This window comes from Pneumocystis jirovecii (genome assembly GCF_001477535.1).
Source record: "Pneumocystis jirovecii RU7 chromosome Unknown supercont1.4, whole genome shotgun sequence".
Classification (NCBI taxonomy): Eukaryota; Fungi; Ascomycota; class Pneumocystomycetes; order Pneumocystales; family Pneumocystaceae; genus Pneumocystis; species Pneumocystis jirovecii.
The window spans coordinates 220,686-240,442 of record NW_017264778.1 but is presented as its reverse complement, the minus strand read 5'-3'; the positions used below and the strand labels follow the sequence as shown (position 1 = coordinate 240,442).

Genomic DNA, 19,757 nt, shown 5'->3' with positions numbered 1-19,757 from the left:
TTGTAGTTTTTATGGAGGTATATGTTTCAAGACTTGCTTCTTTTCAGTCATCTTCTCGAAAAAAACCAAAATGGCCTCATAGTTATCCAACACCAAGAGATGTAAAAACTTGATATTTTAAATAATAGACTAATTGTTTATAGTTAGCTGATGCTGGATTTTATTATGATCCTCATCCTTCTTCTAATGATAATGTTTCGTGTTTTTTATGTAAAAAAGCTTTGGATGGTTGGGACGTAGATGATAATCCTGTGAAAGAACATTTTCAACATTCTCGACAATGTGGTTGGGCAATTCTTAAATATACTAAATTTTTGGGTGAAGATGCTATCTCTTTTACTGATAAGGAGTTGCAAGATGCTCGGGAAGCAACATTTGGTTCTTGGTGGCCTCATGAACAAAAAAGAGGATGGTTTTCAAAAATTAAGAAGGCAATTATTGAAGATGTTGCCTTTTTATTTATTTATTTGTTTAGATGTCTCGGGCTGGATTTTATTATAATCCTACACCTGATTCTAATGATATGGTGAGTTGTATTTATTGTGGTCTTGGTCTTGATGGTTGGGAGCCAAAAGATGATCCAATGTATTATGTTTATTTAATTTGATGAAATTTTAATATTTTTAAGGGAGGAACATAAAAAACGAGCACCTTCATGTTTATTTTTTCAACAATTAACAATTACTAAAATACCTGTTTCAGAGTTAAAAGTTTTTTCTAATAAACTTGGTAATGATGCTGGTATCCAAAATAATGATGTGTTAAATCCGTATGGCCTAGAAACATGTTTGAAATCAAAGGTTAAGCTTCCTCTTACTAGATCAAAAATCCGGTCTATTAAAAAACCTGTAAAAAAGTCTAAAGATAATGATTTACAATCTCGTTCAAAAGAATCATCGTTAACTTTTTACGAGGAAAAGCATAAAAATGCTCTTTGCAATTCTTCTTCAGATTTAATTGTTGATAATGCGTTATTTTCGGATAATCAAACATTAGCTGAACAAGACAAAAATGATAATGATAACAAGTTTATTGATGTCAATAGTTTCAGTCCTTTTAATGGAATGAGAATGACTCGTTCACGTATTAATAGTTTTTCTAATAAATCGGATATTTTATATATTGAGAAAGAGATAACAAAGGCTTCTAAATTGAAAAGTAGAAAAAGACGGTCTCAACAAATTAAAAAGGAAAATAATTTAAACAAAATGCCAGAGGGAAACAATTATATGAATAATATAAATATTAATTCTACTGCAATTAAAAAATATCGAGATGAAAGTATTATAGAAAATGATAGACAAAATGATACATTTATAAAATTAGATGAACATTTAGTTGGACCTGCTTTAGAAGTTACCGAAAGTGATATTTTTGAAGATATTCATACTCAAGAATTACAAAATAATTTTATAGCTACTAAAACAATTTTGAGCAAAAATCATAGAAAAGCTAGTTTTGTGAAAAGTAGTAAATCAGTAAGAAAGTTATCCTTAAAAAGAAATATAGAGTCAAATTATAATGGAGATATTGAAAAAAAAAATATATTAAACTTTGAGGATTTAGAAGTTGAGAAAAGAAGTTGTTTAAGATATAAGAAATCATCTAGAATTAATACCCAGATAAGTGAATTAGCAAAAGACAGAATAGCATCTATAGAAAATTCTAGTACTAAAAAAAAGCCTAAACAGGTTCTTAAAATAAACAACATTGTTAATCTTCAGAAAGGATTAGAAAATGTTTCTCAAATATCAGACTTATCAGAAGTTACTTCTTTTCGTTTTATCGATAAAGAAAATATCTCTGAAGGATTTAGTGATCCTTTTAAAGAAGAAAAAGTATCTGATTTTGTTATGAAAAATAGTTTTCAAGGTTTATTACAACAAAATTTTGAAGGAATATTTGGCTTTGATAAATCAGAAAATCAAAAAGAAAATGCTAAAAATGTTTTGGTATCTGAAATAATTAATAATAGTGATAATAGTAAGATAACAGATTGGGTTCCAATAAACAGTCAAGCTCTTGTTTTTAATTCTTCGAGTAATATGTTGGTTAATTCTCATGAACTTACTGCGAGTGAATTGGATATGACAATTGAAGAATGGATAAAATTTATAACTCGGAAACAAGTTGAAAAGTTAGAGATTGAGTGTCAAAGAATGATTTCTGTTTTAAAAAAAGAAGGAGAAAGAGCAAAGCAAGCTATTTTGGGCATCCGTGAATCATAATTGATGTATACTACTTTATATTTTTGTAGATATAATTTTAGAGTACATCATAGACATTAGGTTATTATGTTATATATATATGTAATACTTATGTTTTAGTAATAATAGAAGTTGGTAAAAGAATGGATTTTAAAAAACAAATTTTGGTTTATAGTTAGAATATAATAGCAATTAAAGATATTTAAAACACAAAATAGCTAGTTTAAAGATAAAACATTTAAGCATGCTACGTTACTTAAAAATTAATATTAAATTGTTTAATCATTAGAAATTTTAAATATTGCTAAATTCGACTATGTTGTAACAGGAACACCAGTATCATGTTTTTCGATTCCTTCGTTTAGTATTTCCTGTGTATTAGAAACATCTGGAACAGATGTTTTGGATAATATAGTTTGCTTTGTTTTTTTGATCTTAAGGTTTAATAGAAATTTATCTTTCATAAATCCAATTTTAAATTTATTTATATCCCCATTTATTTTTGTGCCTAGTTTTATAAAATTAAAAGATAATTCCTTCACTGCTTTTTCCGTGCAATTTCCTGCATGATCTTTTATAACATTTGAATATTTATTAGCAAGACTAGAGATATACGCAAAATTTTTATCAATTATTTTTTGATATTTAATATAAAATGATGGGATTGTAAATGCTAATAATGTAGCTAATAAAATTAGTTTATATTTTACAATACTGTAAAAATAAAACCTAGAAGAATTATATGAACGAAAGAAAAAAATTGCACAAGAATAAATGATATCCAAGAAACAGCAAATGCCTAAAAGTTAGATATAAAAAATAGAAAAAGAGAAAATACGATAGCAGTATATTTAATTTTTTTAACAAACAAAAGTTCCTGAATTCCATAAAGTATGAAATTAATTAAATCGCATAGTTTGTCAGTTATATTGTTAAGAGATTCTCGTGAAATGGAATAAAATGATGGTGCAAATTGGCTATGAAAAAAATAAGTATATAATGCTTTTTTAAAATTAGAAAATCAAAAAGAAACCTAATGAAACCATTCGGTTGTTTAAAAACAGAGCGACCTGTAATTTCAATAATTGTTGAACTTGCAAAAACAATCCAAGCAGTGCGAAAAATTAAATGAGGAATATTAACAATGCTTGAAAAAAGTAACAATGCTACTATTCCCCCTAAAATAGTACCTGAATTACGGGGATATTTCCACGTAAAAAGGTCAAAAACTAAGTGATAAGTATTTTGTAACATTTATAGGGAAAAATAATAAAAACTCACAGAACAAATAATATTTGGATAAAGATACAGGTGATTCAAAGCTTATGGTTTGTTTCTTAGTTAAGCTATATGCATCAGAATGCTCTTTAATTGCTATTTTTCATTAATTAGAATTAATTAGATTTTAATTTTTTTTAAAAAAAATTTAAAAAAAAAGATAAACTTACAACAATGTTCCGAATCTTTTCTTTCCTCCATAATTTTTTATATAAAAAAAAAACACTATTTTTCTTGTTTATTTTTTTTTTAATATTCAAATTTTTTTTATTCGACTTTTTTGTCTCTTTAGTTGTAATTTATATTTCATATATATATAATATTTTTTGAAATTTTTATCTGAATTCTTTTATATTTATAATTATTTATAATATAATTGTTTATAATATTATTGTATTTCTAATATATGTGTATGTTTTTAAGATTTATGATTTAAGAAAATTATAAATTAAAAAAGTAAAATTTTTTTTTGAAATTGATTTGATTGTATAATTGATTTTTTTATTTTTGTTTGTTTTTTTATTATATTTTTAAAATTTTTAGTAGCTATATTTTTAGAATTAGACGTGAAAACTATCAATAAAAATATAGGTTTAAATAAATTGAATACTTTATAATTTTAAAAGTTTAATAGTGTTTTTAGCTTTTTAAAAGTATTTTATGTTTTTGAATTATATTTTTTGAACTTAGAGTTAGTTATTTAGAACAATTATGAATTTTGATGTTATAGTAATATGGAAGTGTTTTATGAATTTATTAGATGGTATTTATAGATATAATTTTATTTTAGGTTTTTTTGTTGAAATTCGGATTATAAATTTATAATGAATTTCGATCAACGAAAAAGATAATTTTTTGATTGGTTTCTTTTTTAAATAATTTTTATATTTAAACTATATTTTGTATTAAACTATATTTTGTAAAATTTTAACTTGTTATAGCAATTTTATAATGATTCTTAGACTTTAATTATTTTGTTTGTATTATTTAATTAATATATTATAAATTTTAAAAGAAATAGATTTAATTTATTTTTTTGTAGAAGTTCAAAGGTTGTAGAAACTTAAAATATATTGCTATAATATATTGATATTTTGATATTTTGTAAAATAAATATTATATATAAATATATATATAATATAGAAAAGATTGAATAAAAATAATATAAGATTTGTATTTAGCTTAAAATAATGATATAAAAATGTTAAATATATTTTTTTAATTTTTTGTATGTTTATAAATATTTGATAGTTGTATTAAAAAAATGATATTAAAAAAAATTAAAATTCTGATATGTATTTTTATAAGTATTTTATTATATAGTTTAACTCCTTTTTTTGTTTAATTCTGAACTTTTAATTATATTTTTTATTTTATTTATTTTGTTTTGTTTACGTTTTTGTCTTTGTGCTCTGTTTTTGGCTGTTTTTTCTTCATCTTTTTTTATCATCGTTTCTCTTGCAATGTTAAATTCTCGTTCGTTTATTTCATGTTTTATTTCTTCTTCTAATAATTTCATCCGTTCATATTCTCTTCGTCTAGAGACTTTATAAATATGAAATTCGCCTGAACTGGCACCAGCACTTGAACCTAGATTTTTTAATAAATGTCTTTGTAAAAAGTCGAAATTAACCTTGAACATTGTTTACGATATCTGGAGGAGGTGGGAGTGGTGGCTTAAGTGGTGCTGAAAGATCTATTTCTCTATCGGGTCTACGCATCAATCTTTCTAGTTCTCGTGCTTGAATTGAGGATGGTGATGTGGCTCTTTTTTTTTTTCGTTTTTCTTGATTTTCTTCAGAATCAAATGCTTCTTCTGACATGAACTAATATAAATTATAATTTAAATGTTGAATTTTATACGTTGAAATTTTATTTACATGGATTTATAAAATAAATGAATAAAAAGGTATTATATAAAAACAAAATTGTAGTTTTAGTTAATTTAAAGCATCAGTTTTTATAAAATGTTTTTAGAATTTACTTATATTTATAAATAGAATATATTATTAATTTAATTTTTTTTTGTATTCCAAAAGTTAATATAAAATATGATATCGTTAATTATTTCTAATGTTTTTCTTTTTTTTTGAAATTATAAATATGTTAGAGAAATATAAAAATATATTATTCTACGTTATTATAATTTAAATATATATATGATATTTTATAGTCAAATTATTAGGCTTTTTTATTAGATTTTTTAGCTTTACGATAGATTTTATTCTTGTTTTTTATTGAATAAAAAATTGTTGATTTATTTTGTATGAGTTTAAATATTTTAGAATACTTGGATTAAATTAACTAGATAAGGTAATTATTTTTTATAAGTAAATATTAATGAATTATCTAATATTTTAAATTTTTAAAGATATGAATTTATTATAAAATTATTGAACATGACGAAAATATTGAATTATAAAATGATGTTTATCAATATATATTATTTAATTTCAATATATTTTAAAAAAATTAACGATTTTTTTTTTTATTTTTTAGTATTCAAAGTTATTTGTTTTTATTATATTTTTATTATATTTTCGATAGTTATAATTTTTAGATTAGTTAATTTTGATATATTTGTTTCAAGAAAAAAATTATGATTTATATTGTTATGATATTATAGAATAAGCTTATGTCCACTATATTTTTAAATATGATATATTTTATTTGTATAGATTGTTTTAATATATTCATTTGTTTATATAAATAAATGGTTTTGAAATTATATTTAAAGTTAATAATTTATAATTTAAAACAAATTATTTTTATTATGAATAGTGTTTTTAATTTTTTTATTATAGTTTTTTAATAAATTTGTTTTTATCATGACATGAAATTTTTAAATTGTATGTTTTGTTTATATTAAGCTTTCTGATATTTATAAAACTATTTATTTATTTATTCTATATTATTTATATTTTTTAATTATTTTAAAATTATTAAATAATTTAGTTTTTTAAAATATCTTTTTTATTAATCTTGTTTTAGAGAATATATTTTTATGATTAAAATGTTATTTTAAAAAATATATGAATATTTTATGTTTTTAAAATTTAGTTTTAAGTATATAGAGGATTTTGGGTATATTATATTTATATAATTATTCAAATATATTTTATAATTTTTTATAATTTTATTAAATGTTTGATTTATATAGGTTTTAAATATTTTGAAAATATATATATATTTTTTTTGCTTTATAAATTATTATATTTTAATATATTTTTTTGTTTATATTAGTAATATAATGAGTATATATTTTTTAAAATAATTAAATTTATTTTTTTATAAATATTGAACAATTTTTAAACGATATTATTGATAAAATGTCACCTGTAATTATAAAAAAGTTAATTAAGAATTCCGATGTTAGTGATAATGAGTCTAGTGATGAAGATTTTGTTTTACATGGATCTAATGGCGACTGTGATTCGGAGTTAGATAAAAATATCTCTGATGTTAGCTACGATTCAGGTGATGAGAAAGTTATTAATTCTTTAAAAAGAAAAAAAAGTAATGATAATTTTTCTGAAAAAAATTGTAATTGTGGAGTAAGAACTAGAAGTCAAAGTTCTCTGTGCGTGTGTTGTTTTGTGTTGTTATTGTCTTATTTTTATTATAGAAATAAAAAAGTAGTGGAATGGGTGCCGGAGGCTCCTCAGATTGATGTAAATGCTATATGGAATACTATGAATGAAAAAAGGACTGTTAAGGAGATTGATTATAATTTTTTTAGTCCTCCTGAAGAAAAAATAAAAATATCTAGAACATATGAATTTGCTGGGAAAGTTGAAACGTATGTTTACGTTGTTTTATTGTAATCCTATTTTTAATATAGTAGAGAGGAGAAGTTTGTTTTAAAAGATTCTGCAGAGGCTAAGGTGCATTTTTCTAGCATAAATCTTGTACAAACATCTAAACCTCCTTTAAGAAGGCCCACAAAACGAGTATCTTCTTTGGAAGCCTCAAATAATAAAACAGTTAAGCTTAATACATTGGAAAAGTCTAGACTTGATTGGGCAAAATTTGTAGATAAAGAGGGTATATCTGAGGAATTAAAAAATGCATCTAAAGATGGTTATATTGATAAACAATTGTTTCTTCAAGTAACTGAGGAAAGAATGATTAAAAATATTAAGGAAAAGATGAAGAAATAATTTAATTGAAGCATATATGTGTAATATATTTATGAATAGGCAGGAAACTTTATTTTCATTAGTATAATGTTGTGTAGCATTTATAAATTATAAATGTTGAAAAAAAGTTAATATTTTATTTTAATTTTTGTGTTTTTATATAAAAAGTGTTTTATATGTTTTATCGAAAAAGTTTTTATCATGTTGATTTTTAGGATGTATGAATAATTATATATATTTAATGTTATTTAAAATAGAGTATTTTGATGAAAAATGTTTTAGTTTTTAAAAATTATTCTTTAATTTTAGTAAAATAAATTTTTATATGATATTTGTAAGATATTTTATATTTTGTTATAACTTTTTTACTATTGATTTTTTAATATGGAAATAATTAAATATTTATTGTAATGTTTTTATTTAAATATATGAATTCTTTTTTATTCGATAAATATTTTAAAAATATTTCTTGGTTATTTGACTACCGTATAAAAAAGTTTAAAATTGAGTTGTACTTTTTTAAATATCAATTTTTAGTTTTTTATTAATTATTATATTTATTAAAAAAAATTTAAGTTTTTAATAATTTTTTATTGTTTCTAGGATTTAATATCCTTTTATGTATATCATGTATATCATTTGTAAGTTTAAAATATTTCTTTGCTAAAAATATTTAAGTCTTTTGTTTATGAAAAAAAATATATTTATTTTTTCTAATATATTGTGATTTACATACTGTTTTTATTTTTTATTAATTGAAGGTTATTTTTTGTTTTTTCGGACTGTAAATTTATAAAGTTACGCATTTTTATTTAGTTCTATCTGAAACTTTGAATTTAATATCTTCTATACTTTTTAGAAGTATAGGTTAATAATAGAACAGATGACAAGTTTACCACCACAAATGGGATATAAAGATTCTGATATTTCTAAATTATACCCTCCTGAGCTCTCCTTACACTCTGTTCAAATAGTGTTTCGCCATGGTTTTGATATATTTGTTTTTTCAAGTTATTGAACTAAAAAGATAGGTGAAAGAACACCGATTTTTTCGGGTCTTAAGATTTTTGGTTTTCCTATAAAGTGGAATGTTTGTCATTCTGTAGATCGTTTTTTTTCAGCTGTTAAAATTTCAGATTCTAAAACTTTAAGTAATCAGAATTGGGATTATTTAAAGTATAAGAGAAAAATCGAAACAATGGATAAGGATGGGAGTTTTAAAAGAATTGAAGATGATGGTGCTTGGTATATGGTTATTTATATGTATAAATTATATGGTTAATTTTTTAGTATGACAGGACAATTGACAGATATTGGTCGAGAATCCACTTTGAATTTAGGAAAAAGGTTACGGAAACTATATGTTCATCAATTGTCATTTCTTCCAGAATTTATTTCTAAGTCTTCTGAAATATACATACGAACATCGGATATATCACGAGCTTTGGAGTCTGCGCAACAAGTATTTTCTGGGTTGTATCCTCCTACGTTTAGAAAGTCTACATTTGAAGCTGAATTTTGCGTAAGGGAGCTTTTTAATGAGAATATTTTTCCTAATGATGATCGATGCAAGTGGGTTTTTGTGTTTTTCTAAGAATATTATTGATAAAAAAAGACGATTACGTACATTGTTAAACCAATTTTCGGAATTTGCTTCTAAGACATGGGATCCAATATTAGCTTCTAGAACGTCTAAGAAACTATCGAAATATATCGACGGTAAAATATCAATGAAAGGACCTGTTAATGTATTTGAGTTATATGATATAATATGTACTGCTATAGGAAATGGTATTAAGATTCCTGATGAGCTATATGATGAAGAATTAAGGAAAGATCTTGAATTAGCTTCTATTAGTGAGTGGTTTGATGGTTATCGAGGTATGTTTTATTTATAATAAACTATTAAATTGTAAATTAATCTACTTTTAGATAATTTAGAAATAAGAAAACTTGGAATTGGCTTGTTTTTAGGTGAATTGAGAGATAATTTTGTAGAAAGTAAGAAAGATATGAATGACAAAAGGAGAAAAATTTCTTTATATGGAGCTCATGATACTACATTGGGTTCAATTTTGCAATCTTTGGATTGTTTTGATAGAAGGTAACTAATAATAATAACGCTTGATTTTGTAGTAATATATTAATTAAGGTGGCCTCCATATGCATCACATATTGCGTTTGAGTTATTTAAGAAAGCTCCAAAGTCTTATTTTCGGTCGTTTTTTCAAAATGATGAATGGTATGTACGTTTGCGCTATAATGATATTCCAATGATTATTCCTGAATGTAAGAAAAAGGGTAAACATTTGGATGGTAATGAAAGTTTTTGTACTTTTGAGGCATTTCAGAATATAATATCAAAAATGGTTCCAAAAGATTGGAATAAAGAATGTTCTTTAGAATCATAAAAATTTGTTATTTAATGTTTTAAAATATATAACTTGTATCAAATTGTATAATTTTTATACTTATGATTTCAATTTTTGTTTTATTAGGATTCATAAAATAATTGTATTTTGGAAATATGAATTTTAATTTTCGTTTATTTTTATATATTTCTTATTTTATATATAAAACTATGATAGTTTGTTAGAAATATTATTGTTTTAATTATTTTAGTTGTTTTTTTATTATAATTTGCGGTTTAGAGACTTATTTCAAAATTTAAGTTTATTACTTAGACAATTAGGTGTTATTATTTAATATAAGCTTGGTTTTATGTTTAATTTTCGTATTTGTTAAAAAGGTATTTAATAATCTTTGAGTTGTTTTTAAAGTTATTTTTATATTAAAAAACTGATAAACTGATATTTTTTAAAAAAGATATTTTTTATTATTTTTAAGGATTATAAAATTGATTTAATTAACTTATATATGAAGTATTGAGTACTTAGATAAAATATAAAGATTAATAATAATGAATCTAATATTTTTATATAAATTTTGTTTGAAAATTTTATTTAAATACTTTATCAGTTATTTTTATTTAGTTATATTTTCAGTAGATTGAAGGATTTTACGTATTTTAATTACGATATAATTTAAAAAATTAGGTTACTTTTTTGATTTTTGAGTGATATAAGAATTTTTTAGGTTGACAATTTTTATTTTCTATAATATATAATATTTTTTATATTTTTATTTGCTATTCTTGAAATATAGTTGTTTTAAAATATATAAATTAAGTTATAATATTTTAATTGAAATATAATTTTATGATTTTAGGTTTAAGGTAATATAATTGATGTAATTGATAATTACGATTTAAATTAATTGTTAGATTGAGACATACATAAATATATTTTAGAATTTGACTTGTTTTAAAATATATGAAATTTGATTAAAATATTTACAAGTCTTAAACGAAAACATTGAATATAATAAAAAAAATAAATTAGGATTTGCAATTGGATAATGGTTTTTAGGATTAAAGTTTTATTTTGTTTTATTATTAAACTTAAAAAGATATGGATTTAACTCCTTTTTTTCCTTTAAATGGCAAAGTAGGTGTTGTTCCTTCTTTGACTGGGTCTTATTTTGCTTTTCTTTCTTATCCTTCACGATTAATTATACGTTCTACAATATCATTATCTATTAAACGTGTTATAAATCTCGACCCTGAATTTTGTCAAGGAATTTCATTTATACAATGGTGTTATATTGAAGGAAGTGATAGAATTCTTGCTGCTGATAATAAGAATGTAAAGGCATGGATTTTGGAAGATGATAAATGGGAACTTAGCATTTTTGAAGGGCATGGTATCAAAAATATACAGTGGAGTAAAAATGGGTCTGAGATATTAATATGGACGGATTTTTTATTGAAACTTATTGTATGGTCTTTTTCAAAAAATGGCGGATCTATTATACATTGTCCTAAATTTGTTAGTAAAGGTATGCTCATATTGAATTTTAGAATTTATTATTATTATTTATATTTAGGATATGATTATCGGCCTACATCAACTCATTTTGTTCTCATTACGCGACCTATGTCTCATGATTTTATTACTCTTTTTGATTATAGTTTTACTCCATGGAGACTTTTTAAAGAATGGTGTTTACCTACCGTAGATGCTCAAGGGTGTAGCTGGTCTCAGGATGGGAAATGGCTTGCTGTTTGGGAATCGCCTATGGAGTATAAAATACTTTTATATACATTGAATGGTTATCTTTTGCAGCAATATTCAGCATATGATGTTGGTCTTGGTATAAAAACTGTTCAATGGAGTCCCCCTATAGGACAGTTTGTCGCTATTGGCTCATTCGATGGGAAAGTACGATTTCTTGATAATTTTACATCTAATTCTGTTATCGAGATGACGCATGCAACTAGTATAAGATTTGATGGTGCTACAGTATGGAAGGAGGTTTTAACTTCTTCTCTTCCGAAATGTATATGCTTTGTATTCAATCTTAAATATGTTTTTTAAGTTATTTTAGATGAAGTTATACCTCAGCCTGTCTCTCTTCCTTTTATACGTCCGAATATACAAGATCCAATCTCTTGTCTTGGTGTTGGAATATTGTTATTTAATAATGATGGTAGTTTAGTTGCAACTCGAAATGATAATATGCCTACAGTATTATGGATATGGTCTTTAGTTGATCTTACTCTTATTACTATTTTGATACATTGTAATTCTATAAAGACTGTTGAATGGTGTCCTTTTAATCCATTTTTATTAAGTATTGTTTGTTCTGGTGAATTAAAAGTTAACAACTGTGTTTATTTGTGGAATTATTACTGGTATGAACCAAAAGCTGTTCTGCTACCAAAATATGACTTTAATGTGAAATGGTTGCGTTGGTTGCAAAAACCACAAAATATAGATAATGAAAAGCAAATTGGTATCGTTGTGGGTGATAAAGAAGAATTTGTTATTGGTTATATTATAGAGAATAATATTGAAAGTATCGTTAGTGAAAAAAATAATGAATTTGTAGAGAAGTTAGATGATAGAACTAATCATGAAATTGATATAAAGAATGGTATGAGTTAATGTAACTAAAAGAGTATAATAGAAAGTAGTGGAATAAATTGGATAGGTAATGGTATTGTTTATATGTATTTATTAATTGTATCTTTTTACTGCTTTTTTTGGTTCTGGTTGTATTGTTATGATTAAAATGAGTTAACTAGATTATATATTCTTTTTATTAGAACTATATTAATAATCAATATATTAAAGTATATTTTTTTTAGAATTTTGATATTAGATTATTGTTTTTCTAATAAATATATTATTTTAAAGTATTTTATAAATAATTATTATATTTTTTTTAGAAAAAGCCTTTGATATAAAATAAATTTATAATTGTTTTAAATGCATTTTATTATCGATATTTTTAGTCTTTTGAATATATTTAAATATTTAACATGACCAATCTAGGAAAGCTTTTGGATTTTAGTACACGTCTTCATAAGAAAAATTCTGAACCTGTTAGTCCAGATGCATTTCGTTCGAATTTGGTATGTTTTTCTTTAATTTTATTATATCTAATAAATAGAAAGGATCCAGAATTAATAGATCATATTCTCGGAAAAGATGATGCTGTTTTAATGAAAGATGCTATGGCTATCATTACTGATTCTAGTCAATCATTGGAAAATAGAAAAATTGCGTTCGAAAATCTTGAAATGGTAATTTGTTTTAATATATGAATGTTTTGATTAATATAATAGTTAATAGAAAATATTTACAATGCAAAAAATACTATACTCTTTTTTCCTATTTCCTATGCTGATTCTTTGCAGATCTTGAAAATATGAATATGTGGGAACCGTTAATTCAACAACTTTCTTCTTTAGATCCTATTATTAGAATGCATGCAGCTTCTGTATGTGGTACTGCAGTTCAAAATAATATTGATAGTCAAAAATGCGTTAGTATTAATGCTGGATTTTTTTTAATATTTAATTATATTAGTTTTTGAATAATAGGGGTTTAGAAAAAGTATTGAGTTTATTTAATTTAGATGATAATCCGGATGTTCGTTTAAAATCATTTTATGCAGTAGCAAGTGAGGTTCGAAATAATTATGCTGCTTTGGAAGAATTTTGTAAACTTGATGGTTGGGCCATTATAGTAAAGTATCTTAAAGATGACAATTGTATGTTTCTATTTTTATTCTTTATATTTCACTGATATTCAAGATTCTACTATTCAAAGAAAAATTCTTTTTTTTATATGGTCATTGTTGTTACAAGATATAGGTGTTGAGCTTGTAATAGACTCCATTAAGCTTAATCAGCTACAAAAAGAATTGGTTCATACCATACAAAGAAAAGAAATACAAGAAAATGCTTTTGAAGAAGTTGTTTATATCTTTTTTTATTTTTTCTTACTATTTTAGGCATTAAAGTGTATTTCCTTACTTTATGAAAAATCTCCTTCAATTTTTGATAAAAATGAATTGGTATATATAAGAAATGTTATTAAATCCATAAAAGAAAGAGATGATTTTGAGGCTATTAGTAAAGACGATATAAAGGAAATCAGTATGCAGTTTGGTATTATAGAATAATTATTTTTATAATAATAATCGTTGAATTATTGAAAAAAATATATTATATATTATTGTATTGTTATTTAGATAATAATGATATGTTTATATATATTGTTGAGTTAGATAATTTAATATTCTTTTAATAATATTTTTTTGATGTTTTAATTTGTTCGAAATCAAGATTTTTGGTTTTTCAATATACTATTACTATGCCTCGAATAAGAACATTAAGAGCAAAGCCGCCTCCAGAAGTAATTTATAAAATGTTTTTATTAATATTTTTCTTAAGTTTTTTTAAGGGATTTGATGATATTGAACCAATATTACATGATTTTGCACAAAAAATGAAAGACAGTATATTTAAAAAAGCTTTTTCCATATGAATTTAATAAGTTTAGTTGAAAATGAGCCTTATGAAAATAAAAGTCGACAAGGAGCTTTAGCCCCTATATTCCAGATTCATCATCAAAGATCAAGATATATATATGATTTATATTATAAACGTGAAGCAATATCAAAAGAATTATATGAATGGTTATTGAAACAAGGATATGCTGATGGAAATTTAATAGCAAAGTGGAAGAAAGTGAGTTTTTTGTTTGTAATATAGGTTTTGATTATTTATATTTAAAAGAATGGATATGAGAAACTTTGTTGTTTACGCTGTATTCAAACAAAAGAAATGAACTTTAATAGTACATGTATTTGTAGAGTTCCTAAAGCACATTTGCCTAAGGCAACTATTGTAGAATGTGTTCATTGTGGTAAATAATTAAATTATTAGTAAATAGAATTTAATTAGTTTTTAGGATGTCGAGGATGTGCAAGTTGTGATTAACTCATTTTAAAAATATACATATAATTGTTATTTTTATTTTCAAATAAACAATTTTTACATTTTGGTTATATATTTTTAATTTATTATTTCTAATACACTTATTTTAATAACGTTGATATCTGGTATTATAATTCTAAATGTATATTTTATGCAGCAGTAAAGTCATGATATAAATTCAATTAAAATTATTGAATAAAATATATATTTAAGTTATTGCAATAATATGTTGCATTTAAAAAAATTATATACAAATTATTTTAATAACATCCCAATTTAGCCCAAAAAAATTAATAATAGAAGTTTATAACTTTGCACTTTAAAAAATATTTCTATGAAATTTTTAAATCATTAACTCTAACAAAATAAAATATGCACAACACCAAAAAAATCCTATGGTTAAATGCAATGAGTTTTAAAAATTTTATGCAAGACATTTTTCAAGAGTCGTAGTCCCAGATATTGTAGAGTCCCCGCTTTGTTTAATGCGTTCAATTTCCCGACGAACAATACTAACTATATCAATTCCAAAAACATCAATAACTTCTGAAACACCCTCTACAGCATAAAGTTCTTTACTATTTAATCCGGAAATTAAACTTCTTCTAATTTCTCGACGTCTAGCTTCACGCTTGTCAGGGCTGCCAAAACATGCTTTAGATATGATATCATCTTCTTCAAAAATAAATGTATTATGACTTTGAGAATTACCATTGATACCTCCATTTTCCCAAAGATCTTCTTCGACAAAAGCCTGACTATTTTCTGGAGTTTTTAATAATTTAATAATATGATCTCTATGTTTACGTAAACATGTTGCTGGGCTAGATGTAGATAATGTTGAAGTTGTTTGTACTGTAGGCTCTGGTGTTAATGGAGAATAAGGTATAGAGCTGAACATCGAGTCATGATGCGGAGATATAGGTGGAGAAACAAAATCTAATACTGTTGTTGTAGAACCGTTTTCGAAATGATTTTGTGAAAGCATCTGTTTAGAAAGAGTTGTTTGAGATCGAGGAAGACTATTATTATTATTAAAAATTTTTTAATAGGAAAATTTTTTTACGTATCAAAGCATTCATAATTTTTATTAGAGAGTAAATCTGCTTTTTCTTGTGTTGATGGAGGAGTAGATTCATGATGTTGGTACGATAATGATGATAATATCTCACTAGTATGACACTCTGTTTTGAAGCGCTTTGTAGACTGTGTTTCGTGATTTGACTCAACAATATCTTCAGCAAAAGATCGTTTTTTATCAATATGAGAGACTGTTATAGAGGGCATTAAGGTAGGCCGTTTAGATCCTGATGATATATTTTTACGAGTACGTCCTTTCATAAACTGGAATTCATATCCAGGTTCAATAGTCCAATAATTACCTTTTCCGGGTTCATCTTTAGGTCGTTCTTGTTTGACAAAGGCCTTATTAAGACTAAGATTATGTCGAATACTGTTTTGCCAACCAGAATCATTATTACAATAATATTCGAAGGTTTGAGAAATCCAATTATAAATAGCAGATAATGTTAATCTACGTTGAGGAGCACGTAAAATAGCCATCCCTATTAATGTTGCATAACTATAAGGAGGTTTTTGTCCATCATCTTCAATTAAAGGCATTTCATGTGGTTCAGGAATTACGATATTTTGTATTGGTAATGATGTATTTTTTGAAAATTCATGTAAATCTTGACGTGAAGAAATTTTAGAAGATTTTGTATTCGATATTAAAGCATTATTTGGCCCCATATTTTCTTTATCATTTATTATGCATGCTGAAGAACGCATTGTAAAGTCATTTTTAGAAAATGTTGGTGGCGGTGGGTATTGAGATATTAATGATGATTTTGCAGACGCTTTAGATGGTGCCTTACAATGTTGATTCGTAATATTTTTAATAGGAGGAGGAAGAAGTGATGAGGTGGATTTGAAAGAGATATTTGATTTATATGCTAATGATGAAGGAACATCTTGTCGGAAAATTTTAGATGGTGAAATTGAGTACAAAGGAGTAGGTGTAGAGACGACATATTGTGATTCTGGAGTAGAAATTGATGTCATATAAGATAAATGAGTTGTCATAGTAAACTTTTTTCCAAAATTGATAAATGCTTTATGAAATGTTTGTATAAGTTAAATTCAAAGAAGATATATTTTGTAGAAAGTCCAAAAAAAAGTGTGAAAAAAAATCAAAGAGTAATTAATTGTTTATGTTGAGCTCATGCTCCATATGATAAATTTAAAAAGATAAATGAATTATTGATATTTTTGAAGAAATTTGTGAGTAAAACCTTTTGAAAGAGTGAAATTTAAACTGTTTTAGAAGGATTACCTTCGATGTTAATTTGTGTATTTATTTGAAAATATTATATACTTTGTAAAGGATGACGTGTCTTATTGTAGAATTTAGATTCTATTAGAATGCAATGTTCTGTAAAAAAGATGTCTGTTGAAGTATGGTGGTTGTAATAGAAAAAAAGACTAGATTCGGGTTATACGGGGTATTGTACGGTACTGGAATGTGGCCATCACCCGATTGGACTTACGGGAAATCGAAACTTAGAATTTGGGCTAGGGTTTTCTTTAGGAATGTAAAAAAGGGTTAAGGTATGTGCATATTATATAGATTGAAATTTTTTTGATTTTTCTGAAAGATATAATAATTATAATATGGGCTTGATGAATATTGAAAAAATCTATTGTTTAATAATTATATTTGTTTTATTAAAAAAGGTGAAAAATTAGGATTTAATGTTTTAATAAAGGATGAATTTTGGATATTATATTGAGTTATTTTTTTATTATGATAAATTTATAATGTTAAATGTGTTTAAAAAGTAATATTAATTTTTTCAATTTTTGTATTTGATTGGTTTTCTAAATGTTGAATATTGAAATTAAATATATATATTCTTAAGATTGTGTATATTTTTTAGTGTTTCATTCTATTTTATATATAATAGAGTTAAATATAGAGTTATATTTTCAGATATAAAACAGAATCATGGTTTAAATAATGCTAAATTTTATACATTTTATAATAAATAGTAAATATTTTGTAAGGTTAAGGATAATATTTTTTAAGTTTAGATAGTATGTAAATGTTTATTTTGATTAAAATAAAAAAGTAAATTTTATATTATTTTGTAGGATATTTTGTATAAAAATTAAAATGATTTTTAACTTTGATTTTTACTTTTTTACAATTTATTTTCTAGTAGTATTTATATGAAATATATGATGTTTTTAGGAATTGATTATATAAAATAAAAAATGTATAATTAATAAAATGAGTAAAATATAAAAAGAGTACTTTAAATTAAAAGAACATATCTTGGATTTGGTGAAGATTTGGAAATATATGTGTTAATTTATAAGATTTTTTGGGTATTTTGGGTAAAATATGAATGTGTTATATTGAATACGATGCTAAAAATATAATTAATCTTAAGAATTAAAGTAAAAAATTTCATAATCTTTTAAATTAAATTAGTACGTTAATAAAATAAATGATATTAAGATTAATGTTATGTATTCTAAAGAGTATTTAATTAAGAATAATATTTAATAAATATTTGTTTAAAAGTCAAAAATAATAAAAGATTTAATGTTAATATGAAAATGATAAAAATTCTCATTATTTTATTTGTTAAAGTCTAAAAATAACATATTTTTTGTTTTAAGAAGTGTTGTGTAATGATTGTATTGTTGATTAATATTCTGAATAAAACTTTATATGTTTGTATTTGTATAAAAAAAATGCATATTTATTAAAATATAAATTTAATGTTTAAGGTTTTTTAGGTTTAAAATATGTTAATATTGAAAGGTTACTGAATTTTATTTTCAAGATATAGCAACAAAATGTGTTATTTTAAAGCTGTTTTTGTTTTATAAAAAATATGTTTTAAAAGAGTATTTTTAATTTTTTTAAGAATTTATTTTCATAACAAAAGTTAACACGATCTGATTTTGTCGAAGTTATGAAAAATCTCGATTTAAAATGTTATGGATGATTTAAAAAAAAAATAGATTTTCCAGAAAAGATGAGTATAATCAACTGTGATGCTACAGAGGGGATAAAGAATGCAGAAACTTTGTATTGTCCATATCCTAAGTGTAAATCTGTTATTTTACTTAAAGATATGGGAGTATTAGTGTATAGAAAAAATAAAGTATGTATAAATATATTTAGACTTCAAAAGATTATATATTAGTGTAGATATCTTATAAAAATGATAATGTATCTTCTTCTGATACAATGTCTACATTTTGGACTGTATCGTCACCTTTCGTTTTTGAAAATCTTGGTTTTTCAAAAAATATAGAAGGAAATATAAAATTTCTTGCATGTGCAGACTGTGATAGAGGGCCATTAGGATACTATGACCCGAATGTTTTAAATAATGGAGAAGAGGAGTATCTCCTTGCAACAGATAAAGTCGCATATGGTATACCTAGTAATTTAGATTAAAATTATAAATATAATATATGTAAAAATCATGAATAATAATGATTTAGGATTTCTGAAATGATAAGGAATATATTTAGGTTTAAGTTATAATTTTTAGTAATTTTTCTATATATATAGCTCTTTATAAATTAATTGGATAAATTGATTATTTTGTTGAAAGCTGTTAATTTTAAAGTTTGTAATAGAATTTATTATTTAGTTTTTAATAAAGGTATTTGATTCTATTAAAAGTTCTGGATTTTGAAATATATTTCTAGATAAGGAACAATAATCTTTTGAAAGTATTAGTTTTAGGATAATTTCTTTTG

At 23.6% G+C, this 19,757-nt stretch overlaps 11 protein-coding genes across 11 annotated transcripts; 8 read left to right on the top strand and 3 right to left on the bottom strand.

Annotated features, from left to right (window-relative positions):
- Positions 1-11: 11 nt before the first annotated feature.
- T551_01013 (uncharacterized protein) lies at positions 12-2,228 on the top strand (the record flags this gene model as incomplete). Its single annotated transcript, XM_018373276.1, has 4 exons — positions 12-101; positions 144-431; positions 476-585; positions 629-2,228. The coding sequence occupies 4 exons, from the start codon at positions 12-14 to the stop codon at positions 2,226-2,228; spliced, it is 2,088 nt and encodes a 695-aa protein (XP_018230444.1).
- A 293-nt stretch (positions 2,229-2,521) lies between these two features.
- On the bottom strand, positions 2,522-3,686 carry T551_01012 (uncharacterized protein; the record flags this gene model as incomplete). The annotated part of the gene is made up of 6 exons (XM_018373275.1): positions 2,522-2,892; positions 2,937-3,006; positions 3,046-3,184; positions 3,241-3,436; positions 3,489-3,581; positions 3,656-3,686. The coding sequence occupies 6 exons, from the start codon at positions 3,684-3,686 to the stop codon at positions 2,522-2,524; spliced, it is 900 nt and encodes a 299-aa protein (XP_018230443.1).
- A 1,123-nt stretch (positions 3,687-4,809) lies between these two features.
- Positions 4,810-5,308, bottom strand: T551_01011 (uncharacterized protein; the record flags this gene model as incomplete). Its single annotated transcript, XM_018373274.1, has 2 exons — positions 4,810-5,075; positions 5,119-5,308. The coding sequence occupies 2 exons, from the start codon at positions 5,306-5,308 to the stop codon at positions 4,810-4,812; spliced, it is 456 nt and encodes a 151-aa protein (XP_018230442.1).
- Positions 5,309-6,814: 1,506 nt separating this feature from the next.
- Positions 6,815-7,645, top strand: T551_01010 (uncharacterized protein; the record flags this gene model as incomplete). Its single annotated transcript, XM_018373273.1, has 3 exons — positions 6,815-7,065; positions 7,111-7,284; positions 7,330-7,645. 3 exons carry the CDS (start codon positions 6,815-6,817, stop codon positions 7,643-7,645), a joined length of 741 nt encoding a protein of 246 aa, XP_018230441.1.
- An 862-nt stretch (positions 7,646-8,507) lies between these two features.
- T551_01009 (uncharacterized protein) lies at positions 8,508-10,035 on the top strand (the record flags this gene model as incomplete). The annotated part of the gene is made up of 6 exons (XM_018373272.1): positions 8,508-8,610; positions 8,656-8,869; positions 8,915-9,196; positions 9,240-9,505; positions 9,557-9,728; positions 9,777-10,035. 6 exons carry the CDS (start codon positions 8,508-8,510, stop codon positions 10,033-10,035), a joined length of 1,296 nt encoding a protein of 431 aa, XP_018230440.1.
- Positions 10,036-11,094: 1,059 nt separating this feature from the next.
- Positions 11,095-12,630, top strand: T551_01008 (uncharacterized protein; the record flags this gene model as incomplete). The annotated part of the gene is made up of 3 exons (XM_018373271.1): positions 11,095-11,521; positions 11,570-12,022; positions 12,071-12,630. The coding sequence occupies 3 exons, from the start codon at positions 11,095-11,097 to the stop codon at positions 12,628-12,630; spliced, it is 1,440 nt and encodes a 479-aa protein (XP_018230439.1).
- Positions 12,631-13,007: 377 nt separating this feature from the next.
- On the top strand, positions 13,008-14,155 carry T551_01007 (uncharacterized protein; the record flags this gene model as incomplete). Its single annotated transcript, XM_018373270.1, has 6 exons — positions 13,008-13,100; positions 13,143-13,278; positions 13,386-13,513; positions 13,558-13,741; positions 13,785-13,945; positions 13,985-14,155. The coding sequence occupies 6 exons, from the start codon at positions 13,008-13,010 to the stop codon at positions 14,153-14,155; spliced, it is 873 nt and encodes a 290-aa protein (XP_018230438.1).
- Positions 14,156-14,346: 191 nt separating this feature from the next.
- Positions 14,347-14,975, top strand: T551_01006 (pre-mRNA-splicing factor cwf14; the record flags this gene model as incomplete). The annotated part of the gene is made up of 5 exons (XM_018373269.1): positions 14,347-14,388; positions 14,437-14,491; positions 14,536-14,723; positions 14,772-14,901; positions 14,947-14,975. 5 exons carry the CDS (start codon positions 14,347-14,349, stop codon positions 14,973-14,975), a joined length of 444 nt encoding a protein of 147 aa, XP_018230437.1.
- Positions 14,976-15,396: 421 nt separating this feature from the next.
- T551_01005 (uncharacterized protein) lies at positions 15,397-17,057 on the bottom strand (the record flags this gene model as incomplete). The annotated part of the gene is made up of 2 exons (XM_018373268.1): positions 15,397-15,994; positions 16,039-17,057. The coding sequence occupies 2 exons, from the start codon at positions 17,055-17,057 to the stop codon at positions 15,397-15,399; spliced, it is 1,617 nt and encodes a 538-aa protein (XP_018230436.1).
- Positions 17,058-18,264: 1,207 nt separating this feature from the next.
- On the top strand, positions 18,265-18,991 carry T551_01004 (uncharacterized protein; the record flags this gene model as incomplete). Its single annotated transcript, XM_018373267.1, is given in 9 exon segments — positions 18,265-18,268; positions 18,284-18,318; positions 18,354-18,371; positions 18,469-18,518; positions 18,578-18,584; positions 18,631-18,661; positions 18,780-18,804; positions 18,833-18,857; positions 18,932-18,991. The coding sequence occupies 9 exon segments, from the start codon at positions 18,265-18,267 to the stop codon at positions 18,989-18,991; spliced, it is 255 nt and encodes an 84-aa protein (XP_018230435.1).
- A 30-nt stretch (positions 18,992-19,021) lies between these two features.
- Positions 19,022-19,449, top strand: T551_01003 (uncharacterized protein; the record flags this gene model as incomplete). Its single annotated transcript, XM_018373266.1, has 2 exons — positions 19,022-19,150; positions 19,198-19,449. The coding sequence occupies 2 exons, from the start codon at positions 19,022-19,024 to the stop codon at positions 19,447-19,449; spliced, it is 381 nt and encodes a 126-aa protein (XP_018230434.1).
- Positions 19,450-19,757: the final 308 nt, after the last annotated feature.